The sequence below is a fragment of the Naumovozyma dairenensis genome, chromosome 2 (genome assembly GCF_000227115.2).
Source record: "Naumovozyma dairenensis CBS 421 chromosome 2, complete genome".
NCBI lineage: Eukaryota > Fungi > Ascomycota > Saccharomycetes > Saccharomycetales > Saccharomycetaceae > Naumovozyma > Naumovozyma dairenensis.
Window position 1 is genome coordinate 1,189,359 of NC_016480.1, and position 25,828 is coordinate 1,215,186.

Genomic DNA, 25,828 nt, shown 5'->3' on the forward strand with positions numbered 1-25,828 from the left:
TCGTTCTAGTGTTAGACTTCAGTTTGGGAATTGGATTGGTAGTAGATGGAGCTACTGCCTTAAAGCATTGATCACGAGTATGGCCCACTATGTGGCAGTAAGAGCACTTGGGTCGTGCTGATTGAGTGGTGGTAATGTAATCGTATTCGGCGGAAATACGAGTGTATATGTCAGAAATAGAGTACGGACTTTGCGATGTACGAAATTCCTTATTGATAGTGGAGTATGGACCGGTAAGAGCATTTAAAATGTAGTCTTTGATTAGTGGTTCATATTGAGTAAGTTCCTTTGTGTCAATCTGTGAAATGATAGATTGCACATTAGCGTTAAAGATAAAGGCAGGCTCTTTGCTTTCGAAATGAAGGTCACATAATTTCCGCATGATAATAGTGATATCAGTGGCTTGCATGGCCAAGGTCATAGCTCTTTGCAATATAGTAAATAGAGGTACAGAGGTCTCTTGGGCCTGTTTGACCCATTGAGGATAAAAATCCATTTTAACGTAAGTGGAAAATAACCACTGGAGGCCAAGTTCTTCCCAGTGAGAAGGTGTTCTTGCAGCTACACAATGTTTGTTTGGAATTAAATCACCATATTGAGATGAATTGAGATGGTCCAGAGTCCTAATCCAATTGGAAAATTCACCGGTACTTGAAATAGGGTAGAGCGGTGATGGTTTTTGAGGATTTAATGCATGAGGAACATCCCTATAGTGATTGACAATAGGTTGCAATGGCGGCTGGGAAAATGTTTGTGGAATTGGCAAATGATTATTATACATTGATTGTGAATACACATGTGGCGAAGGTGGTGCCGACATGTGGGATGGGGGTGCCATATTATGGTTCATGGCAGGATATGGGTAATAATAGCCTTGTGGTGGGGGCATCCCATAGTAATGATATGGATATGGTGTATGCATGGATGGACCGTACTTCGGAGTGGATTGTTCATACATAGAAGAAGGTGGCACCTTATCTTTGTTAGATGATGTTGATTTATTTGGATCAACAGTGGTACTTGCCTCATGTTGAGGGAAGTTGAATGACTGAGTGTGGGAAGCGCGTGGGATATCATGTAAATTTAAAGTTGTTGATAAGTGATGGTTCACTTTGTTCATGAGTCCTCGGATCTGGAGTAACACTGGTGTGAAGGCCAGTATGCCTTGCTCGGTCGCCACCATGATGATATTTAGGATCTACTCCATGACTAATCTTGCTCTTACTATTCTTATCCCATGCATCTATAGAATATTTGGTTCCAGCAAAAACATAATGCATAACTGCCGAACCAGGGCCAATACAATCAACCCATAAGCAAGAATTGTATTTCTTCACTTAATTTAGTGGTGCATTTTGATTTCCAACCCCTTTTAAGCGAAAAGGTTTCTACTATCAGACTTTATTATTCCTAAGGTACAACCATTTTATATTGCTGGGTGTTCTTATATTGCTCGTGATATTGAGTTCTGTATTCCATATTTATGCATTGATGTTTAACGATAGCTCTAAGTAGGCATGATTTCTATTTGTAATATTAAATTTTATGAGTGTTCTTTAAATAGAAATAAAGGAAAATATCAGCTTATGTATTACCTATTGCCCATATTTAATTATGAATCTCTCTTAATTATTAATGCGGCAGATTGCCAACCACCAGCCGCTACGCCAACGCAAATATAATCTTTCTCAAGTTCAATTTTCGTTGGTTTTAATACTTTCACATTTCTTTCTCCATTCCAGGTACCAATGTGGAGATCATTAACAATATGCTGAGGTCTACCCAATCCTAGACAACCAGAATATTGACTTTCAACACCCCATACATATAACTTGCCTTGTTCAGTAACTGCAAGTATATGGTAGTCCCCACCAGATAATGATAAAATTCGATCTTCTGGATCCTCAAGTGCCAATTCTGTTAGTGAATTCATTTCACAGGAACCGTCTTGTACATGCATTGAATAACAAAGGTTTTGATCTGTAAAGACAACTAATTTTGACAAACAGCTAATGACCTTCACCAATTTTCCCTTCACTTTATCCGTTGGTAAAGTGACCTTGTTAACAATGCCCAGTTTCTTATATTCATACAAAGTATCCCCTTTATAGTCAATATAAAATACATGGCTATCCTCAGTACAGGTAAAATCAATGACTTTATCATCACCGCTGATGGAACTTGTGTTTGGAATGATAAAATAATTGGCCTTAGAGTATAATTCTCCTCGTTTTAAAGCTTTTCTACTTTTCCATACAACCAACCCAACATCATAAATGAAAACACAATTAAAATCCCAGCCACATGCTATTTTCAAAATAGGATTAGTTTCCTTGGAAGGTAACCCATCAAATATAACTTTTACACCATGTTCCGTTGATGGGTTATCCCAACTATATAACTCATTTTCAGTATCTAGGGCCAAAAAATGACTTCTACCTGATGTAATACCAATAAATTTAATTGAACCCAAGACTTCCTTATCAATCTTAAACGATGGTGGGTTATTACTATAAACTGGGAAAGAATGTCTGGTAAACATCCTTCGGATATGTTTATTACCTGGCACTAATTCTGTTGCGAAATTTTCCATAGTTTGTAATTCATCGTATATATTACGATGTGGGCCAATAGTTTCTATCACTTCATCTTGTCTTCCTATGGGAGAATGATTTGTTTGCTGTGTTGGGGTAGGTGTAGGTCCATAATGGTGAGGGGTTGGAGGATGGAAGGTACCGGTAGTGTTGATGGAAGTCGTAGGTCCTCTCGTGATATTTACTCGAGGCCAAGAATGCTCTACACTTTGGATAGCTTCTCTAAATGGGTTAAAATCTTCTTCATTATTCTCAGGTCCCGGTCCTCGATGACTCCCTGAATACGTTGGCCCCGTAGAATATAATTTACCTGACCTCGTCAGTATTTGGAAAGAATACCCGCCACCGGATATTTGGACAATAGAGTCGCTACTATCATCATCAGCGGTTGTGGTAACTAATTCAGAATTTTCACCATTAGAAAACCATGGGACCTCTATAGGCTTGTTAACTCCGAATTTAAACCTCGTTGATGTTCCATTTAAATCATCCTCAGTCACTGCTGGGTTCGAGACAGCTGTATATCCCAACCTGGCATGCTTGAGACACCCCCAAGTATAAAGTTTAGCGTCTTTAGAACGTAATTTGAAGAGTTCATTCCAGCTCACATTTGGAAATGCATTTAGCATGATAGCTTCCGAGCAAGTTTTAAATTTCTCAGAATTTTTAGTGCGAAATGGTTCATCATTCGTATATAATGTCCCGTATGCCTTATGGAATAATTCATGCCATAGTGTTTGGGATTCATTGAAGTTCAGTAACTTATGATAATACTTGTTTGTTAGGGATAGATTCTCAATGTCTTCTCGATCTAAAAATGGTAATGTAGACTGTATAATATCAGGCGGCAAAGATCCTGGAAAATGATTAGTTTCGGTTTTGGATTTCTCCATGATTATGTTACGCTTGCTTTTATCTCGTTATCCCGGTTTATATAAATATGAATATTAATGCTTTCAAATTCTTAGACGATTAGGCAATGAGAATTGCTTTACTGTTGGGAACTTATTAAAGGGTTCCCTAATTTCTTTACCTTTAAATACTTCCTTTGAAATGATTCATCGGGGGAAACGAGAAATCCGGAGATCTGCAATGTGCGCTCAAATTTAAAAGCATTGATACTTCATAGAAAGAATGTAAGACAAAACAAGAAATAGCATATATACGAAACCTCAGTTTTATATATAAAACGATATTCTTTTAGCTGCAGTAATAACAATAACAAAAAATAATAAGGGTAACAATCTTCTTGAAAAACATCTATCTATAGTCTATTAAATACGTTAGTTAATATTTCTGCTAGTTTTGTCCAGTTCTTAATCCTTAGATTTTCATTATTTAAATGTGCGTTGTCTGTCGATTGTCCACAAGGTATCTGGACTGCTTGTGCATCAAAGATCCGTTCCAAATCTCGAATACATGGAATTGATCCACCTTCTCTAACAAATAATGGTTCCATATCCCAAGCCGCTGTAACTTCTTCCTTTAATATTTGGTACGCATGATTTGTTGGATCACCTAACCATGCTTCTGCTTCATTCAATATTGTCACTTCTATATGATTCTTTGTTGGTAATTTTGCAAATGTTTGTTTAATGTATTCAGTCAAATCCTTCTTGACTTGTTCAACACTTTGTTCTGGAACCAATCTGATAGATAACCCGATGCTTGCAGATTTCGGTATGACGGTAATATTACCGGGACCACTCATTTTCAAGGTTGTGATGGATAAAGAGGGTTTCGTCCAATTAATTATTAGTTCCTCTATTGTGATCTTTTTGTCTATATTTGCTTCTTTCATAATTTCTTGAAACATTGCATAGTCTGTTGCACTTAGTTCTTTCAACGGTAAATAGAAATTTGGAATTTGAATGCGACCATCTTCAGATTGTAATTTAGAAATGACATTTATCAAATCAGTCGTTGGTTCTCTATGAACACCACCATCCACACCAGAATGTCTATCAGGCTCATCACCCCATATGCTGACCTGGGCATTAATAACACCTCTTAGTCCATAATTCAAACATGGGTGTTCTTGGTCTACCCAGGAAGAATTACTCATCAAAATCCAGTCAATTTTTTCACCAATAATATTCCTATATTTCTGACAAACTTCAGAAAATCCAGGTGAACCAATTTCTTCATTCCCCTCGATTAAAAATACAACATCATTGATCAATTTATCTTCTTGAAATAAACTTGCCACACTGTGAATTGCACTAACTAAAGGCCCCTTATTGTCACTGACGCCACGACCTTTCAAATACCCATTTTCACAGGTCAAATGAAAGGGATTCGTATTCCACTTTTCTGTGTCACCTGCGGGAATGACATCAAAATGACCATACCATAAGATACGTTTTTTCTCTCCAGTCTCACTGTTTCCCTTACCTTTAAAATGGGCGAATACAACTGGATTTGCACCATTTGATACTGGGAATAATCTTGAATCGGCAGCCCCGAAATTTCTCAATAATTGTTGTAAATAAGTAGCACATCTTCTAGTTTGTAGTTGTTGTTGAGTATCGTGAGTTTGAGAAACTGTCTGGTATGATATTAATTCGCGTAATGTCTTAAGCATTTCTTCACTGTTCACCATTGCTGGCTGATATGTTACCCATGATGCAGTTCTTTCAAATCTTGAAGGAACTGCTTGTGCGGTGAATCCATAGGCATCACCACTTGTTACTGTTTTCATTGGTGTTATTCTTTGACTGAATAAATGTGATATGTCCCATAATGTTAAAGACCCATCATTACCACCAGTTAGTAAGCTTGGTAAACTTTCTTGGCCTTTCGTTTCTCTTTCGAATATTTCAGACGTTAGTAGATTACCTTGATTGGGATTCCAGTGGTGGATTTGATTTTCGAAAAATAATGTTATACCAGATTTGTCAACTGCGAAAATATGATCATTGAACACTGATAAAGATATGATATCTGATTTATCTGTAGTGTTTAAGGTGGAGATTAATTGTTTAGTATTTAAATCCCAAATGTTAATGATACCATCACTTAGGCCACAATATAAGAACGGGAATTCAATTGTTTGGGATAACACACTATCTTCATTATCCATGTCCTCATCAATCAGTGATACCTTTATCGACCCATTGCCTTGAATTTTTTCAAATTTCCATGTTTTACTAACCCCATCTCCACCGGATGAGATGATGTACCCATACTTGCATTCATCCCCAGATTCCATAGAGGATGGTACTGGATAGTCTTGATTAAAATGACAATTGAAGCTCGAACACATCTTACAAATAGAATAAATGAACCCATTATGAGCATATTTAATGATATTTTCGGAAGGTATTTCCAAAATAGTATTATTTGTAATTTTCAAATTGGTTGTATTAGTGGTAACCAAATTAATTGTTTGACTTGTAGGTGATAAATCCAATGACGATGAAGATGCAGCACCTGAACCAGTTGGACCAAATGAATCGAAAAATTTATCATATCTTCTATGTGGTAATCTATTGAGATCAATTTCTTCATTTGAATTCATAGCATGTATTCTTAAAAATATATTATCCAAGTATAATAAACTTGCGTTTTGACAACCAAATACTATGGTATCTAATAAATCTAAATATGTTATTGAGAAAATATCACCTATATCAGTGACTGAATAGATGGTGGCTAATTCCTCCACGTTTATTAAGTTTTTCATCGAATTGTTATCTACTGACCAAATTCTTACTAGGGAGTCAGCGCCTGCAGAAAATAAATGTCGTTCATCATTAGATCTAGTCATACATAACACACTTGATCTTGTATTTGTTTCAGTAGAATTGCCTAATTGGATTGTCTTGATAAGGTTGTAAGTCGGCAGATGGAAAACTAAGATTTTAGAGTCTTGTGTACCTGCAAACAATAGTTTCTTTGAAGGGAATGATACGACTGATAAGATGGAATATTTATGATTCCATCGATGTATTAATTCTGGTCTTGATACATTCATTTTTTTAATAATTTTTGTTGGCTTTCCGCTTTCGAAATCAGAAAAGAACAATTGATAGATATAATTCGGTTCTGCTATTAAATTATGGTTACCAATTCGGATCAATGTATGATCTCAAAGCTGGTGTCAATTAACTTCCCATCATTCAGTATCTCTGATAGTCATTGATGTTTCTTTATTGACTCAATTGATTTACAAGTAAGGTCATATGCGGGTAACGCCACTTCTTGAAAGTTAAGAAGAATACTAAAGGAACTTTGAGGCAGATTTTAAAGGTTTTGCCAAATACATAACGTATATTCACTTTATAAAGATAGCATATTAACTGGAGAAGGATAAAAGCAGGAATCGAATCCATTGAACTAAATTGCATGAATGAGAGCAACAAATATCTTACAATTTCAAAGCACACCAGTAACGAACTTACTGAGACCGTGGAAGAAATTCAAAGATGGTACGATATTTTATGGTCTCACTAAGACCGGTAACAAGCGAACACCATTAACGACGAAACAAGGTAACAAGACGATGTATAAAGGTACCAGATCTTCAGGTATAGGTAGACATACGAAATATGGTGAATATGTTATTAATTGGAGGAAGGTTAGGACATTTGTTACTCCGACATTTCCGAATTTGGAATTAAAACCTTTGGTTAGCCATAATACGAATGAATTAAGACACGAATTTACTGGGTTTAAAAAGGGTCCATTAGATAAAAATTTATATTTTGAAAAAATTAAAGAATTTATTCGGGATGGGAGAGTTCAAGGGAAGGCAAGTGATGTTTCTTGTCATGCTGAAAGAGGTTGATTCATATGCGTATGTGTGAACATTTAACCCGAATTAACAAGGAATTATCTTCACATGTATATATAACTATGAAAATAAGATATTCCATCTGACATTATCGCATATTAATCTCTATAGAGTCGTGTATGTCTAAATATTTATATGAGAAGCAAAAGGGCTCACATACTAAAAATATAAATTGATATTCATAATGAAAGATATTAGTAGGAAGTAAAGTTTATTTAAAGATACATATAGATAAATAATGACACATATATGATTATGAGGAACATTCACCATTGGTAGAATAACATGCAGAATTTAGAGATTCAAAACCGTAAACATTCCGAAGAGAATGGACATATTTTTCATAACCTATATACTATTATATGGTGCCCTTCAAAAAATAACATAATAGTAAAGTATTACTAATAATGGTATGCGATTAATTTTTATCGGTTGTTTTTTTTTTAGTTTAGGTTCACATACCAGCGTTAGGTGCACCCAAAACAGAAGATAAAGCACTTTGACCACCACTTTGTTGATAATCTAGAGTAATCAATTCTAATAATGAGAACCCACCAGCAATACCTATCACAATACCAGCGGCTTTACCTTTCAAACCTAATAATTCACCAGTAACAGCTAATAGGGCAAGCATAGCAGCACCAGTATTAGATGCCACTGGGACAATCTTATCTAATTCTTTAGCGATGTTTTGTTCTCTACGTCCAGTTAATGTGATACCTTGATCTTTAAATTCAGCAGCTAAATCACGAGCTGATGAACCTGAGATATTTTGCCATTGAGAGGCGAAGCAAATACTTGTAAAAACAACGAAGGAAGTGTAAACAACAAAAGTTAATGGTTGAGAGACCATACCACCGAAGAATGATCTTGGTGGGGTCAATAGTGATAGTGGGAAAGTTGGTACAGCTAAAAGGTTGTTGACGTTATCATAATGACCCAAGATCTTGCAGATTATACTTTCTTGATTGTTGTTAGCAACAATTTGAATTAAAATGAAGGAAAAGATGTGGACGTAGAATAGAACAATGTATGAGAACAATAAAGCAAGAGCACCAATATTTAATAGACGGATAGGATAGACATTGTTAACACCACGAGTTCTAGTAGATCTAACTGGTAATTCCAAACGGACACTTTGTAAGTAACAAACAATGGCAGCAAAAAGGACAACGACGACAGTGGTTGTAAAATTTGGTAAGTAATCTCTGGTGAAAGAAGCAATGATACCACCAAGTATAGTGGTATCCTTATTTCTAAAACTTTGAATTAAGTTCATTAGGGAACCCTGTGCTTCAGTATGACCTGCAGCGTCAATTTTAATTTGACTTACACCGAAGGTATCAGCAATAAAGTTGGTAGCGACAGCTGCCGTATTTAAAATCATAATCCCGGATGCGAAACCGAAACCTTTGTCAACTACTTCAGTTAATAAGGTGATAAACAAACCAGCACCACATAATTGAAAGTTTAATAGGGCAATTTGAAGGATGGATAGATTAGCACCATAATATCCAGAGAAGATGAAAATGTTGGTTAAGATGAAATATTGAGAAACAGCGAATAATTTAGTTAAAGTTTGGAACAATTCTCGATCTTTTTGAATTTTGAAGTTGACTTTAATGATCTTCAAACCTGCTAATAATTGTAATAATAGAGCACTTGAAATAATTGGGAAAATACCGAATTCTAGAAGGGTCTTTGGAGAAGCTGCAAAGACACCACGTAAGAAATAAATTGGATCATTCACAGTGGCAGTTTGAAAGTCCTTAGAAATACCTGTCAATGGGAATTCTGCAAAAAGGTAGATTAACGCAGTGAAGATAGTGTAAACCATCTTCTCATCGAATGGGACCCTTTCGAGTGGACTTTCCACTTCAGGTAGAATTGGTAAAAAAGGCTTTGCCACATCAATAAGACGAACTGTAAACAAAAAAAATTACGAAAGAATAAGGCGCGATGTTAGTAATTGTAATGTTATGAATGGTCGATGATCAATTCAATAATTGATTGACTCACCACGAATAACAGAAATATTGACATACAGCCAGCCATGGTGTAGATTTTCTAGTGGAATAAGGGATTGATTCTCTTTTATACGATAAATGAAATGCAATGGTAGTATCACAGGCTAGAAACTGGAAAGGGATATCTTATCAATTGATTGATTCTTTGAGTTGCTTGCTTAAAGGCAATGGCATTGAGTGTGGAATGTCCCTCGCCTTCTTGAAAGTTTCGGTGAATAACGGTTTGTGTTAGTCTGCTTGTTTTGCTAAACGTTAACTTTACAGACTTTTTCACTTTTGGATTTTGGAAAAATTAAGAAACAGCTTTGTAGGGTAATACCTAAAAGATTTTATCACTTGAAACGGAGATCATCTCCTACGAAATACTTACCGATGGCGTCACAAATATCGTAGCATATAATGTTCGTAGAACCATACAACTTATTGAGACTGAATTAGGAAAAATAATCTGTTAATGAGCATTCCATAGGACTTAATCTTGTTTTCATCTTTTTAAGAAAGGGGAGAAAGAGACGACAGGGTAAGTATAGGTTTTTCTTCCGTAATTTTTCCAGAAAAAACTTTTGTTAGAAATAATATATTAAGATACGAAGCTTTCCACCCATGCCATATGTTCTACCATTTCAGACTTTTTCTACTACCATATACACAGGCATGTGCCTTGTTTGGTGTTGTTTCCGGTAACCGCCCTTAATTATCGGACAGGTATCCGACTTCCGACTTCCGACTTCCGACTTCCGACTTCCGACTTCCGACTTCCGAATTTCACAAACCGGGTTTTAATTACCCCACACTTGACTTGACTTGACTTGACTTGACTCTAAACAAGGAGCCAAGGAACAATCGTGGGAAACAGTCCGCAGACACGGATAGATGGCTCTAGGCTCGAGCAGATCCTGCGGAGGCACATAGCAAGGGACATGGTCCTACAAAAATACATACATATAGATGATCTGCTTTAGCACCTTGAACCTTGAATGATCAGGTTTTCTAGCTATTGAAAAAAAGCATTCTGTAGTATTCATATTTCCTCGTTATAATAATAGTTCAGCCAAAATACATAGAACAAACATACGGAACTTCAAAAAAATGAAAACTATGACATTAACAGAAAGTGAAGAGCTCGGAGATCTTCAAGGTTACGAACATTTGATCCCTGCTCCCAGACGTAGCTTAGCCCTACAACACTCGCTAGAATCTAGTAAAGACACTAAAACTTCGAAACTTACATTAGATGATATTGACCTTACCCCATTAGACACCACATTTGATAAACAAATGTTCTTGGGCTTGCCCATGTTTCTAGAAAAAGAAAGAGAGCCTGACAGGACACCAGTAAATCGTTCTATGAGAGCAATATATGATGATCCACCATCAGGGATTTCTGATATTATTCAAGCAGGGGAACTAAGGAAAAAATACATGTCTATGTTGTCTCAAAGAAATAATTTAAACAATTCAAATATATCCCTGCAAAGTATAGAACTGACCTCCGGAAGGAAAAAACTATTACTAATAACAAGAACAGTAGGAAATGTAAAGCATGTGACTTACCGAAGAGATTCTGTAAAAATGAGTATATTGGACAGTGAAAGAATTGAAACTTTGATAGCAGAAAATGACAGTAACATCCCTACGTTTAATGAATTTAAAAATGATTTTGATTTCATGGTGAAATTAACACAGTCCCACAATCTAAACAAGATTGCAGGAAAACGATTGCAATATCTGAAGGACAAATTTGAACTATATCAATCTTTGAATGCCAAAACAGAAATATTACAAAATAAAATGGTTCCACATAGAGATTTTTATAATACCAGGAAAATTGATCAAAATTTATTACTAAGCGGCTGTATATCCCAACATCAATTGAATGATTTCATTTGTAAGAAAATTGCGACAGATTCAGAAAGAGTAGTATACATCAATTCAACAGGGAGTAAGTTCAAATTGAAAGATATCTTCAAGATTATGAATTCATGTACGGAAGCTGTTCATTTTAATATGAAGATAATAGATGACGAATTCTTAGAATGGTATCATACTAGATACCTTCCCAATTATCATATTATTCCCTTCCAAGTTATTGATGAGGAAGCATTGAAAGGCAAAACCTTATATTTTTTTCTATTGGCAAAAACTTTCTTAGAATTTGATAACTCTATAGAAGGAGAATATCTAGCTCAACTATTAAAAGAACGTGTAATTAACCCACTGGAAGAGTCAGTTTATCAACTAGCCCAACTTTCAGTTGATTTCCAATTTTATCCACTCGACAAGGATAAGGATTGGTGGTTTACTTTTTCAGATTGGATCGTTAGATGGAATTTGATATCACCTTATATACGATGGAACATTCAACTGTCAAGATCGTATAAAAAGCTATTTAAGGTGGGAAGGGTAGAGAATTTCCAAGATTATTTTGATATTATATTTAATCCACTATTAACTGCTGATAATGTGAACAACAGCAATCTTCAGATATTTTTGTCTTCCGTTTGCTCATTCGATTTGCACACAAATGTTACCGATGATTATCTATGGCATTCCTTTTTAGACACTAATTGTCTTCCTAAATTATGGACTGGCAAAGGTGATAATCCGACAATATCACAGTATCTCTACTATATTTTTGTTAATATATCCAAGATAAATAATATTCGATTCATTAATTCCCAAAACACATTTCTTTATAGGAGCAATTGTTCACCATTGAATAATCATACCTCACAATTTAGTGACACATTATGCTTCACAACACTATTAGAGTCCCTGATTGGTAATTTTTTGCTCTGTAACGGCGGGTTATTAGATTCTGAACCGATTTGGCAAAATCCTACACTTATACCATATTTATTTTACCTTTATCAGATCCCGATAGTTACACAACCGTTATCGTCTGCAACAAACAATCGCTCTAATAAACTTGACATTTCATCTCTTCAGATGCCCGAAGCTGATTCATTTAGGAACGTAATAATGGAAGAGCAATCAAATTATCTGGCAAACCCATTCATGACATTTTTTAAAATTGGTTTCAAAGTTTCTTTATCTTCCAAGTCCATTTTATTCAATAATTCTTATACCGCTGAACCATTAGTGGAAGAATATGGAGTCGCATCGCACATTTATTTATTGAACGCTGCTGATCTTTGTGAATTGGCAAGGACAAGCGTGCAATCTAGTGGATATGGATCATATCAAAAGAGAAATTGGTTAGGGATAAGTAGCAGAAAAGGTGGGTTTTTTAAAGATAATATGGGTTTTGTAGATGTTTGGTATGATGTTGAATATGACACTTCGGAGAAACATAACGTTCCGATTTTGAGAAGAAAATATCGATTTCAAACTTTGAAGCAAGAATGGTTATTTATTATGACTTCAAGTTAGTGATTTTGGCTCCACTTGATCCTAAATAATTCATATTTCATATGATTTTTACCCTAATAATAAGTACTAGATAGTTTTAAAAGACTTCTCCCTCACCGAAGTTTTCATCTTTAAAAAAGTCTGTGTGGCACATCAACTGTCGCACCTTTTTTTTTATAAGGACGTCCGTTCGAGAAAAAACCTTGAGTAGGACTTTTTAAGAAAAGTCTTTATATAATGTGCTCCCCTTATGGTCAATAACACCACTTCTAGTCTTTTAGATAATATATTTTAAAAGATCTACTCAATTGTGAGCCAGTGAAATGAAACTATCGACATTGGCTGTTTTTTCTACAGCTTCCATCGCTCAGGCAGGAAGATTGCCAACATTTTTCCAAGAAATCTTCTCGAACGAAAACAGGGATGATTTACAATTATTTAACGATGATACTCAACAAGCTTATACCAATGGCTGGCATCCTCATGTACCATACTTGTTAAAGCCTTTAGTCACATCTGAGAAGTTACAAAAACATATCAGTCTAGATGATCTAAACGCTACTGCTTGGGATCTATATCACATAGCTGAACAGTCCGAAAAGAAATACGGGCATCCAACTCGTGTCATTGGATCCCCAGGTCATTGGAAAACCATCGAATACATTTTGAAACAATTCGATGATATGAAGGATTATTATGATGTCTCTTTACAAAGTTTCAATGCGTTAAGTGGTAAAATTATCTCTTTCAATTTATCTGATGCCAAACATGGTGAAAATTTTGATAATATTACTGCTTTCTCCTTGTCCCCACCAGTTAAACCATTTATTGGTAAATTAGTTGAAATTCCAAATTTAGGTTGTGAAGATGCCGATTTTGATTCTGTTGCACCGCCACCAACTGAACAATCAGGAAGGTCTCCAAAAAGAATAGCTTTAATTGAAAGAGGACATTGCCCCTTTGGAAACAAATCAGATCTAGCTGGGAAACATGGTTATCATGCTGTTATTGTTTATGATAGTGACCCTAATGCAGATTCTGGATTACACGGAACCTTAGGGGAACCAACTAATAATACTGTTTCCACTATAGGTGTTACATATGAAACAGGTGTCGAATTAATTGAAAATATTGCTTTGGATCCTGATTATACTCTCTATTTTGCCATGGATTCATACGTGAAGAATATTACTACTAAGAACATTATTGCTGACACCAAAAATGGTGATCCAGAAAATATTGTTGCATTAGGTGCTCATAGTGATTCAGTTGAAGAAGGCCCAGGTATCAATGATGATGGTTCAGGTACTATTTCATTACTGACAGTTGCTAAACAATTAACTCACTTTAAAATAAAGAATAAAGTTCGTTTTGCCTGGTGGGCAGCAGAGGAAGAAGGTTTATTAGGATCAAATTATTATGCTTATCATTTATCCCCAGAAGAAAATAGGAAGATTAGAGTCTTTATGGATTACGATATGATGGCGTCACCTAATTATGAATATGAAGTTTACGATGCCAATAATATCGACAATCCTAAAGGCTCGGAAGAACTAAGAGATTTATATATTGATTATTATACCAGCAATGGTTTGAATTATACGTTGGTTCCCTTCGATGGTAGATCAGATTACGTTGGATTTATCGAAAATGGTATCCCCGCTGGTGGTATCGCAGCTGGTGCGGAAAAGGATAATGTATTTAATGGTGAAGTCTTAGATAAATGTTATCATCAACTCTGTGACGATGTCTCTAACTTATCTTGGGAAGCATTTATGGTAAATACTAAGTTAATTGCTCATTCAGTTGCAACATATGCTAATTCCTTCAAGGGTTTCCCAGAAAGAGAAACGAATGCTACTGTAAGTTCAACTTCCTTACTTCAGGAAACTTCTGAGTTTAAATACAGAGGAAGTATGTTGTGGCTATAGTCTGGCATATCCGAATAAAAAAAATAGAATTTCTTGAAGGGAAGCAGCTAGTCGACTAATACCTAATGTGGTCTATATAGTATTTTCTGTACAATATTCTAATTAAAAAGTTTTTTCTTGGCTAGGGTCTATCATAAGTCCATATTTGCAAACAGATTCATCTCGATTTTGTCAGAAACTTTTGCCTTGATATTTTTATATTCCTTTTGTTTGGTGTCATTTTGTGACGTTTTCATCAACTTCGCGCCCTATGGAGCCAATGCAGGGCGCTATGGAAAGGGCTGCCATTGTGGCGCAATAACCCTAACACCCCTTATCGTTCTTTCTTTCTTTTCACATTGAAAAATTTAAAGGGATCTTTTTGGAAAATATATAGATCTATGGGAATAGCCGTTTTATAACTGCAGACAGTTGATTTTAGTGACTAAGCCATCGAAAGGGTCATAATTTATTTCTCTTTGCCACTTTCACGTATAAAACTGAGAAATATATAACTACAATTCCTTTCCACATCTTATTGTTGGCTAGCAAAAAAACAGCTCCAATAAACTTTAATATATTCATCTCATCGGGATTATTCACCGCTTACAAACATCCCACTTCTCCTTTTAGTAGAAGTATAAAGTTTCATTTTATATACATTTATTCCTTTTTTTATTGATGGACGGTACTGCAACAGAAACTTTCACACTATACCACATCGCATATCTAGTTTTCCAATCAGTGTTACAAGTTGTGATAATAGCTTTAGCGGGGTTTTGGAGTGCACATTCAGGTTTGTTGACTAAGCAAGCACAAAAGGTAATTTCAGCTATTAATATCGACCTTTTTACACCATGTTTGATTTTTAGTAAGTTAGCAAAATCATTGTCTATGGCGAGGATAATGGAAATCTCCATAATACCATTGTTTTTCGCATTGACTACTGCTATTTCTTACATTTCTGGTAAAATTATGGCTACAGTGTTAGAGTTGGATCGTGATGAAACAAATTTCGTTTTAGCAAATTCGATATTCGGTAACAGTAACTCTTTACCAGTATCTTTAACCTTATCTTTGGCATATACATTACCTAATTTGGTTTGGGATCAAATCCCTAATGATACAAGGGATAATGTGGCTTCAAGGGGTATATTATACCTTCTAATATTTCAGCAATTGGGTCAGATGTTAAGATGGAGTTGGGGTTATAATAAACTAATGAAATGGTCAGGTGAAAACATGCACCATATGCCGCAAACTCAAGTCAATGCACATTTAGAAGCTGTTGCTGCATCACAAGAAAACTCAAGAGAAACCTCCGTAAATCCTGATCCAGTAGACACTGATTTAGAGGATACTCAACCTGGTCCACAAGAAGCCTTTAGAAAGACTATTAATAAATTGACTGATTTATTTACAGTTATTCGTTCATATTTAAATCCACCATTATATTCCATGTTGATTTCAATCGGTGTTGCAGCTATTACGCCGCTTCAAAATGAACTATTTTACAATAATGGTTTTTTAAATAACACTTTTGGTGAAGCTGTCATCCAATTAGGTTCAGTTTCCATCCCTATGATTCTAATTGTGTTAGGTTCTAACTTATACCCATCAAGTGAAACATTCCCCAAGACGCACAATCATAAGAAGTTATTAATTGGTTCAATCGTAGGCCGTATGATTTTACCATCATGTTTTCTTCTCCCAATCATTACATGTGCAGTTAAGTATATCAACGTCAGTATATTAGATGATCCTATTTTTCTAATTGTTGGTTTCTTATTGACGGTTAGTCCACCAGCTATTCAATTAACACAAATTACTCAATTAAATGAATTTTTTGAGGCTGAAATGGCTGATATTTTATTCTGGAGTTACGTAGTTTTGAGTTTACCTGTTAGTATCATTGTCGTTTCTGCTTCTATTTGGGTTTTACAATGGGCAAATCCCCCATCCCTCCCACTATGAGACTCGTAAATCAATTCCTTTTTTTCCTATAATTATAATACAAGGTACTCTAAGATTATAAAGATAATAAGCAAAACTCTCATGGTCCCCATAGTAATTTTATCTATCCTTCAACGTTTCCCTGAAGCTTCGCAAACCCTTCGATAACTTCGAACAATTCCTTTTTCTTTCGAATTCTATATAATTAAACTATATCATATCATATATCAATACTAGAGTTCATATAAGTTTGTTCATTTTATTCGTTTTCCTTTCGATCGAAATACAAAGTATAGTATTTATAAACCACTAAATGAGGGAGGGACCCTTGTTTTCAGAATGTCGGTATATATTGATCCGGGACGCGTGCTTTGTTACAGAATATGAACAATGAAGCATCTCATAAGTCTAACTAAAGCAAGAGTCTGAAGATGCTTGATGTTATAGACGACAATCATCAGTAAAATCAAAACAGCTGTCTGAACTTGTCACCTGCGGATAAAGAACGAATTTATTATTCATACAACATCAGAACAATATATTATTATGGTTGTTTGGCCGAGCGGTCTAAGGCGCCTGATTCAAGGAAAATAAATAATCTTTGCCTGTAAAACATTACGGGAATACTCAGGTATCGTAAGATGCAAGAGTTCGAATCTCTTAGCAACCATATTTTTTAGGTACATTTTTGTGGTAATAAGGATTAGTGTAAGGATCACATTTAAAGTATTACGACCTGCCAGCACAACACCTTACTTACTGAGGTTACATTTATTTTTAACATTATAATGAATGTTTACGAGGTAGTTCCCAGGTACATTCTCTTTCATCTTTCAAGAGCGCCTTAGCTGTAGTTTTCTTCGCTTGAAACTCTAAAAAGTTTTGTAGCATCATATTAAATCGCCATCGCAGCTCTTCATTAATATTCATCTGCCAAGTACTTTAACATATGAAGGATAAGCGATCGATACTTCTGCTACATCAAATTTCCGTTCGAATAAAGCATGTCTGTAGGGGACATCGAGTATAAGAATATCAACGGGAGACTTATTGTAAAATCATACTTGAAAAGTCTGATAGTTATAGTTCTAAGATAAAATAATATTTTATGCTATATATTGTACATGATTTGGTATCTATCTTCTTTTGGAATCCTTGATTAAAGATGCAAACCCTCCACGAACTTTCTTATTCGTTTTTGTCAATGCAACATTGGCAGATTTAGCACTAATAAAGCTTCCTGTCTCTTCGTCTGATGATGAATCAGAATCTGAGTCCGAATCTGAGCTAGAAGTTGAACTTGAGTCCGAATCTGATGAGCTATCGTCTGATGATGAGGAATCATTTCTTTCATCGTTGTTTGGGGTGGTGGATTTACTTAAATTACTCTTCTTGCCTGATAGGGCCGATTCTTTCACGTCTGGGATACCTCTTGATACCAAATCAGATAATGAATTTAAGGATGGTCTTAGAGAAGGAGGTAGTTTTTGAACAGGGCTTGACGCTTTTACTGCTGGTTGAGTGGGTTGAGTAGAAGTGATAGTTGTTGATTTATTGAAAGAACCCTGTGCACTTGATATTTGGGTAGAAGAAGTAATTCCAGACCTCATAGAATTTGAATGTTCATGTTGTACAGTTGATTCCTTTGGGGTTGATTTTTTTGCAAGAGCCTCTTTTGGAGTATCAACAATCAGTCTCCTGGAATGAGCAGATTTGTTACTAGATGAGGAAGTTTCTTCATCGGAAGAGCTTTCATCATCAGACGAAGCTGATGTATCTGAACTTGAATCAGAGTCCGATTCAGCTTTTCGCAGCTCCAACTGAGTACGTGTTTCTACTCCGCCTTCACGCACCGGTTTATCTGATCCTTGGTTCGTTTTCGAAAGCTCTACCTCCTTCTTTTCTTTTCTGGATTCTTGTTCTTTAGTAGCTTCTTTTAGTTTCTCTTCTTCTTGTTTCTTCTTCTCTTCAGCTTCTTTCCTCTTTTTCGATTCTGCTTCCAATTTCATCTTCAATTCTTTTTCTTCACTGTTTCTCTTTGTTTCATCTAATTTTGCTTGCTTTTTAGCTGCAAGTTCAACTTTCTTTTTCAAAGCCTCCTCCTCTCTAAGTTTCTTCTTTCTTTCAGCTTCAGCTTTCTTCTTTAAGATTTCCTCTTCTTTCAGCTTCTTCTTTCTTTCGGTCTCCTCTTTTCTTTTCAACATTTGCTCTTCCTTCGCCTTCTTCTTCGCTTCTAACTCTTGTGCTCTTTTCAACTTATTTGCCTCCCTTTCTTGCTTTTTTAATTCAGCTTTTTCTCGAGTAGATAATTTATTTTCTTCTTTTTCTTCTTTAGGTTGGGCTGTAATCACTTCCATAGCTAATCGTAAATCATCATCACTATATTCGTTCAATGAATCCTGAAGTTTAGTATTTGCAAGTTCAGGAACTTTTGTATTGGTATCCTTTACTGCTTCTTTCTTGTTATCTCCCTTAGTGGCGATAATCGAGCTTGATTGTTCTGCCAGTTCTTTCCTATCATCTGTTTTGATGGTTGTACTTGAAGATGATTGCTTTACAACTTCTTTTTTAAGGTCGGTCTTGGTCGCGATAGTTGAGCTTGATTCCTTTGATGGTGAAGATCGTGTACTTGACGATGCAGTAGTTTTGGGTTCAGAACTAGAAGCTTTAGAGTCTTTTGATTCTTCCATACTTTCATCTTCGGAAGAGGAAGAAGAAGAAGACGAAGAAGAGGCTGAACTATCTTCTTCATCGCTCTCAATTACTTCAGGTGTTTGGTAATCTTTTAGCTTACCTGCAAACGTTCTTGGTTTGGTTTGGGAAAGATTTTCACGTGGGGAAGGCTTGTTAGATTTAGTGGTAGCAGTTAATTTATGATCAAGTAATGCAGTTAAGGACTTTCCAGCAAATGGATTCTTACCTGGTTTAGAAAGAGTGACGTTTCTATCATTCTCATCCTCTGAAGAAGAGGAAGAAGATTCGCTTTCATCAGAGGAAGAAGCTGAGGAGGTTGGATCTGAATCTGAACCAGAAGATGTTTTTTTATCAACAATTGCCTTATTTTCAATAATCTTCTTAGTAGATGTTACAGATTGGGTAGGCTTTTTTTCTGTTTCTTGAGGTGACGCAAGTTTAATATCTTTGTGAGATCTGGAAATTGGAAGTTCTTCTTCTTGTTTCTTAAATTTGAATTTTCCAACAGCAGTTGTGTTCTCTATCTTTTTCTTTGGAGTAGTATCGTTTTCATCGTCAGTAGATTCTTCGTCAGTTGAAAATTCTAAAGTTTTCATTTTGTTACCTTTTGCAACTGGAATTGGTTCCATTTCAACTTTCGATTTTTTAGGTTGGGTATTTATTGAAGAAGAACCAGATACACTTTTAGTTAAAGGTTTCTTTACAATAGCATTCTCTTTCGATTCTTCATTAACTCTTTTTTTCGAATTCATTTTTATTTCGGCTGCATTTAGGGTGGTTCCTATGGATGAAATACTATCCTGTTTCTTCACATCCTTCTCTCCGGAGATATTTTTCGGTTTTAATTTATCAACTTGTACAGAAGACGTTTGAGATTCCTTAATAACGTCTTTCAAGGTTGGAGATTTTCTACCAGGTTGTTCTTTGATTTTCTTGTCATGTTGCTCCAATTTCTTTGCCGATGAAGATGGTTCGGGTATAAAGTTATCAATCATTTTCAATAATTCTGTCTTTTCATTAGGGCTGAAGTCTCCGTCGGCTTTCTCAGAGGTGTTATCAATTAGTTCAGATGCCTCATCCTCATTATCTATTTCAATATCTTGGATTGCTTCTGTATTATCAAAGGTTGCATTAGGTTGACCAATAGCAGAAATCTTATGTTGATCTTCTGGGATCTCCTTCTTTTCTTGTTCTTCATCTTCGTCATCATCAGGAAAGCTACTTATCCTTTTCAAGTCTTCTTCTTGATACTGTTGAGACGAAATACGTGTTGCCTTATTATTGACTTTTGTTTGCAATGAAGTTTTCCTTTGTGGCGGAGATGTAGCTTTGACAGTTGTTTCTTTAGAGATTAAATTATCAAATAATTTATTAGGTTTAGTGTTGTAGGCGTGGTTCTCTTCAAGTTCTTCTTCATAATCTTCATTCAAATCAGTAGCCATATCGGAATTTCGTTCAGAATATGGTTTCTTCATTGGAATTCTATCGGATTTTGCAGGTAAGATAGAAGCAGGACTGGATGGACCTTCATGTAATTCTTTCTCCACTTCTGAAATTTTTGGTTCTGGAATTGTTAACATTCCTGAAGTTATTCTTGGCGAGGAGACTGGGGGTTGTTCTTGTCTTTTCATAGCGGTTTGTTTGGATCCAGAGAAAATTAGTCCATTCCCATTCGAATTCCCATAATTTTCAGATAGAACTCTTTGTCCTGTTAATGTAACTCTATTTGGAGTCATGGTAGAACGTCCTGGGGTACCAGATAAAATTCTTTGTTGTTTTGATTTATCTGGATCGACCATTTCGGATCTAGAGACAGTATCTTCTTCTATAACGGTGGATTTGATCTTTTTAGTAGTATCCATACCAGAACTAATGCGGATAGGTGGTGATTGAGGTTGATTTGGTGGAGGTAAAAACGACCTTTCACTGAAATCATCATTCTCATCATCTGAATTATTTGAGATCTTAGTCATTCCAGAAGGTGGATATATTTGACGGGCCAAAGGCGTTGATATTCTTAAAGCTGATGTACCATTAATTGAAGGTCTGATTCCAGAAGACGTTGCTGAACGCTTTTTCCCGATGTTCAGTGTACCATTAGAATGAGATTGAATATTGTTACCGAGTGGAAGGTGGTTAGTCTGTTGAGAAACACCATCATTAAGTTTTCTTCTTTTATAATTTCTATATAAGGAAGTACTGGCTTGATCATCTGTATTTAACTCATTTTTGAGAATCACACGAACAGTGTTTTCAATGTTGAAGATATCTTTCACTATAAAATCTGGGTCAAGATCACAACCGCTAATGTCTTGTAGACTCAAGATTTCTACTTCGTTAGCCACAGAGGGATACATTTTTTCGCATTTACTTAAGATTTCTTCTGATAGATCAAATAATGAATTAGATGGTTTCGTGAAATGTAAAAATTTCTTTATTTTGGATTGACCTATGAAATTTGGACGTATCATTGATGTATTTGTCATATTTGGATTTATAAACTGCATCGATGTTTCAACACCGTTCATCATTGTATTTGGTAACACATTAGATCTATTGTGTATGGTTTGAGATGATTCATTTGGGTTAGTTGGAACGTTCATTTGTATAAATGCATCTTTGGCACTCGGTGGTATTAAAACCACTTGCAGTTTATACATTACGAAAAGGTGCCTATGACAGTGAAAAAATTCTCAATTATGATCTTTTTGCTTGTTCGTTTTTGTTTTTTTTTTTTGAAAGTACTGTCGTTACTTATTATTTACCATTAAAGCTAAATAAGATTGGATTTATTGTTTCATTCATCCATCTTAGATTTTTAGCTTCTTAAATTTTCAATATTTTCGTGGCGCGCGACACAATGTATATAGCGTCACAATTTAAATAAGTATGTCACTTAGAGCATATTTATAGTCATTGCCATACACAACAGGACAATGGAGTGTTATTAGGCATTGAAATGAGTGTTTAAGAAAGCCAGACATGACCTGGGTAGTTGTTTTTTTTTGGCAGTTCTAAATTTGAAATATCTGTCAGTTGTTGGACCGAAACCAGAACCCAAGTATATCCAAGTAATAAAGAAGTACATGATTCCGTTGTTCTACTTCTTAGTAGTGAGAAATATATTAAAGTTAGTCAGCATAGGAATTCAGGTTGATCAAGGTTAGTTTTTCTTTATTTCATGCAAGTTATTGGGGAAAAAAATAGGTTAGATTTCCCAAAAATGGATTTAAAGTATTTCTTTTTAAAAGATATTGAGGGTAAACTGGAGGCGAAATATAAACAAAATACTGTGCAACTATTGATTTTTATTTATGATTTTCTAATACGTCATTTTTATAAAACCCAAGAAAAATATCCTGATCATCAAAGTTACAGTTTCTTTTTATTAGTTAATAAAAATATCATTATATGTCCCCTACTAAGAATAATTTACGAAATTGATTTATTATAGTTATTTAATATTTAAGGTATTCTTTGCACTCTTCTTTTCTTGTTGGACTTTAGATACTTTCCCAGTCTTAAATTTAACTCGCCTTGGAATCCCAGCTTTTGTTTGTAGATCAAATAATTCATAATCATCTGTTACCCATTTAAAATGACTGTTGAAGTTGCTAATTAACTGCTCTGTAGCAGGGACAGAAGGCTTCGGTATCGTTCTCAATACGTTATAGGTGTATGCATCGGATTTTGTTGGAGGGGCTAATAGCGAACCCGAGGCGTTCATTGCATGTGGAGAAGATTCCCTCGTTGTCGAAGTTTTTTGTTCGAAAATTTCACTAGTTTCTGAGTCATTTATCTTTGATGAATGACTTTCATCTTCAGATACGACATGACTTATGGTTCGTCTGCATTTCTTCTCATAATCTTTCAAAACTTGCTCTATATTCTTTTTATTCCTGACAATATGGGCCTTCAATACTGAGATAGAAATAAAACTTTTATACGATGCTTCTGGTTCCATGTCCATATGGCTCTTCAAATTAGTATTTAAGTGGCTCCAGAACTCATCTAAGTCGACGTCGTCCCAATTAATGTTCAATTCATTCAATGATTCTTCTAACATGTCTTTCTTCATATGATTCATAAATCTTTTGTCATTACGGAAGTAATCTTCCCAATTATTATGCTGAGGCTTATCCTTGCTATAAGTATTACAATGATTTTCATAAATGTAAGAAATAATCTTCATAATATCGAAATTTCCATCTGATTTCCATAAGTAAAAAGAGTTGCAAACCTCGTTATATTCCAAAACAAAAAATGGGAATCGTAAGCCTTCCATTGAACATGTCAATTTCAAATTCTCTGTAATAGTCTCCGATGAAGTAAATTGAACGTAGTATGTGTCTTGAATAGAATGTAAATAATCTATCAAATCACTAACTCTTTTAAATTGATTTTGACAAACTAGTCTCACTTTTGGATGGTCTTTACCGCCATATAAATAAATTGTCTCAGATGAAGTCATTTCTTCTTCCCGGTTACTGCTTTCTTATGTAATTTTCGTTTTCCTAAACGTGTTTGCTATGAGGTAAATATCTCTCTGGTTCTTACGTACCTTTTCTTCTTTAAGTATGTGCTTTTTGAATATATTAGGGATACGTGACTGTAAACTCTCCGAATGTTGTTGTTAGTTTGGCACCACCTTGTTCTTTATTTATTCCAAAAAAACAAGTAACACCAAATTCGCGGAACGGGGAAATCCTCGAGACTCCGAAAAGTAGTGATCGCCACGTATTCTGAAAACTAATGAGCGCCATTTGTATGAAATATACACTGTGAATGAATATATTCAAATATAATATATCAGTAGGAAGATCACGGAACCGTTATGTTAGTAAACATGTAAAAGACCTTCGAAAAGGGTTCCCAAACACTCTTTTTTTATTGTTTTTCCTTCTTGGAAGTTGAAAGGGTGCCCCACATTTTAAATTGGGTGTCAAATTGACACGCTTTGTTAATCATATTTATTTTACAAGAGGTTGACCAGATAGGTCGACAGACTAGCTCTTGAACAATTTGGAGGTCGTTAAAAAGGACTCCTGGTTTGCTCGATGGTAGTGGCTGAACAATTTCAAGAATACTTGTTTAGTAGCGGAATGTACGCATAATTTCAAACGATATAATAGTTATAATATAAGGTTTAGGTGTCGTTTATATACCGCACTTCTTTATCAAAAGGCAGAGCTTTGCTTTAATGGGCACATTAACGAACTCGCTGGAAGCTCGAATGCTTATGTTTTACTCTTCCGAACGACCGAACGTTGTTGATGTATCGTAGGTATATTCTATTGGTGAAAATTGTGTATTATATCTTTCACGTCTAGTCATCTCGTACTAACTTCTATAGTAAACTTTAAGAGCTTATTGCAAATTCGAAATGACTAACAATCCAAATAATTATCTGTCATGACAAGGAAAAATTTACTAACGTCAAGCTGAACTACGAAGTTATGGATCCGTTATTTCTAGTTAAGTGTGCGAAACATGTTCTTGTGTTCGTTACGCCACTTACATATGAGAATATATTGGGCCAAACTGGCTAAATGAATATCATTACCATTGATAATATGCTCTAATGTCAAGCAATTCAGACTTGAAAGGATATCGGTAAGTAAATACGGCTCACTTATAAGTAGATGTTGCTAGTATATAAGCATTCTCTATAGTAATGTTTCGTAAATTTTATCACATACGTAATTTTGGCTGTCGTTTTGCTGTGGCATTCCTCTATTTTCGCGATCTGTTGATGAGGTGCGGAACACATCTCTTGACGAAGCCCAGAGGGGAAAAAAATGGCCCAAACCTTTTTGGCGAGCCACACATAGTACGTTGGCGGCTAAAAATTTAGAAGGGCTTCTATGTACCTACAAAGTCTGTGGACACGTCATGTTTTACTTCCAGCGTTCCAAATTCCTTAACTTGATATTAATCTAGCCCAAATTATCGTCATAAACGTCTATTTGCGATGGTTAAGATCAGAAATAGAGGACATATAACTGTTTCCAGAGAAGAAGAATCTGGATCCTAACGCAGCAAGACAAAAGAGAACATTTTAGCTCCTCAATCATGGTAAAAATTGGTTTGGCCAATTAATAGAGCTTGTGAAGCATAACATACTATGACTGTTTCAATGGAATTGTTGACTCTGCAAGTAACTTGTAGTTCATATGCAGAATACGTAATATCAAGGCATTCTTTTTACAGATCATTTTTTCAATATCTTTTCCGAAACAGGAAATTGTTATACAGACAGGAAAACAGAGGCAACGCGAAAAAATCTAGATTTTTGGTGTAACGTTTACGTTTACGTTAACTACGTACATTAGAAATCTGGACTTCGAAATGAATATGAAACATTCCTGAACGAAGGAAACAGAGCAGAAGCTACCAATGCCTTTAACCTGTGATATGAAATATTATATAACTTAGAACAAATGGAGAAATTTGATATATCACTTCGAAATCATTTCCCACTTA

The 25,828-nt window shown here is 35.3% G+C and overlaps 10 protein-coding genes and 1 non-coding gene across 11 annotated transcripts; 5 read left to right on the forward strand and 6 right to left on the reverse strand.

Annotated features, from left to right (window-relative positions):
- On the reverse strand, positions 1 to 1,183 carry NDAI0B04860 (uncharacterized protein; the record flags this gene model as incomplete). The annotated part of the gene is made up of 1 exon (XM_003668715.2): positions 1 to 1,183. A coding segment is annotated over one exon (1,183 nt), but the record flags the coding sequence as incomplete, so codon positions are not given.
- Positions 1,184 to 1,612: 429 nt separating this feature from the next.
- SAF1 (SCF ubiquitin ligase complex subunit SAF1) lies at positions 1,613 to 3,487 on the reverse strand (the record flags this gene model as incomplete). Its single annotated transcript, XM_003668716.1, has 1 exon — positions 1,613 to 3,487. One exon carries the CDS (start codon positions 3,485 to 3,487, stop codon positions 1,613 to 1,615), a length of 1,875 nt encoding a protein of 624 aa, XP_003668764.1.
- A 371-nt stretch (positions 3,488 to 3,858) lies between these two features.
- DUG2 (glutamine amidotransferase subunit DUG2) lies at positions 3,859 to 6,570 on the reverse strand (the record flags this gene model as incomplete). The annotated part of the gene is made up of 1 exon (XM_003668717.1): positions 3,859 to 6,570. The coding sequence occupies one exon, from the start codon at positions 6,568 to 6,570 to the stop codon at positions 3,859 to 3,861; it is 2,712 nt and encodes a 903-aa protein (XP_003668765.1).
- A 375-nt stretch (positions 6,571 to 6,945) lies between these two features.
- MRPL27 (mitochondrial 54S ribosomal protein mL41) lies at positions 6,946 to 7,383 on the forward strand (the record flags this gene model as incomplete). The annotated part of the gene is made up of 1 exon (XM_003668718.1): positions 6,946 to 7,383. One exon carries the CDS (start codon positions 6,946 to 6,948, stop codon positions 7,381 to 7,383), a length of 438 nt encoding a protein of 145 aa, XP_003668766.1.
- Positions 7,384 to 7,843: 460 nt separating this feature from the next.
- SSH1 (Ssh1p) lies at positions 7,844 to 9,444 on the reverse strand (the record flags this gene model as incomplete). The annotated part of the gene is made up of 2 exons (XM_003668719.1): positions 7,844 to 9,312; positions 9,435 to 9,444. 2 exons carry the CDS (start codon positions 9,442 to 9,444, stop codon positions 7,844 to 7,846), a joined length of 1,479 nt encoding a protein of 492 aa, XP_003668767.1.
- Positions 9,445 to 10,505: 1,061 nt separating this feature from the next.
- Positions 10,506 to 12,809, forward strand: NDAI0B04910 (metallo-dependent hydrolase superfamily protein; the record flags this gene model as incomplete). Its single annotated transcript, XM_003668720.1, has 1 exon — positions 10,506 to 12,809. One exon carries the CDS (start codon positions 10,506 to 10,508, stop codon positions 12,807 to 12,809), a length of 2,304 nt encoding a protein of 767 aa, XP_003668768.1.
- Positions 12,810 to 13,111: 302 nt separating this feature from the next.
- APE3 (aminopeptidase Y) lies at positions 13,112 to 14,719 on the forward strand (the record flags this gene model as incomplete). Its single annotated transcript, XM_003668721.1, has 1 exon — positions 13,112 to 14,719. The coding sequence occupies one exon, from the start codon at positions 13,112 to 13,114 to the stop codon at positions 14,717 to 14,719; it is 1,608 nt and encodes a 535-aa protein (XP_003668769.1).
- A 660-nt stretch (positions 14,720 to 15,379) lies between these two features.
- Positions 15,380 to 16,672, forward strand: NDAI0B04930 (uncharacterized protein; the record flags this gene model as incomplete). Its single annotated transcript, XM_003668722.1, has 1 exon — positions 15,380 to 16,672. One exon carries the CDS (start codon positions 15,380 to 15,382, stop codon positions 16,670 to 16,672), a length of 1,293 nt encoding a protein of 430 aa, XP_003668770.1.
- Positions 16,673 to 17,199: 527 nt separating this feature from the next.
- NDAI0Btrna22L lies at positions 17,200 to 17,321 on the forward strand. Its single transcript has 2 exons — positions 17,200 to 17,238; positions 17,277 to 17,321. It is a non-coding gene; the product is annotated as a tRNA-Leu (tRNA).
- Positions 17,322 to 17,787: 466 nt separating this feature from the next.
- On the reverse strand, positions 17,788 to 22,005 carry TOF2 (Tof2p; the record flags this gene model as incomplete). The annotated part of the gene is made up of 1 exon (XM_003668723.1): positions 17,788 to 22,005. One exon carries the CDS (start codon positions 22,003 to 22,005, stop codon positions 17,788 to 17,790), a length of 4,218 nt encoding a protein of 1,405 aa, XP_003668771.1.
- A 794-nt stretch (positions 22,006 to 22,799) lies between these two features.
- Positions 22,800 to 23,816, reverse strand: FPT1 (chromatin-associated RNAPIII regulator FPT1; the record flags this gene model as incomplete). The annotated part of the gene is made up of 1 exon (XM_003668724.1): positions 22,800 to 23,816. The coding sequence occupies one exon, from the start codon at positions 23,814 to 23,816 to the stop codon at positions 22,800 to 22,802; it is 1,017 nt and encodes a 338-aa protein (XP_003668772.1).
- Between the last annotated feature and the right edge of the window lie 2,012 nt (positions 23,817 to 25,828).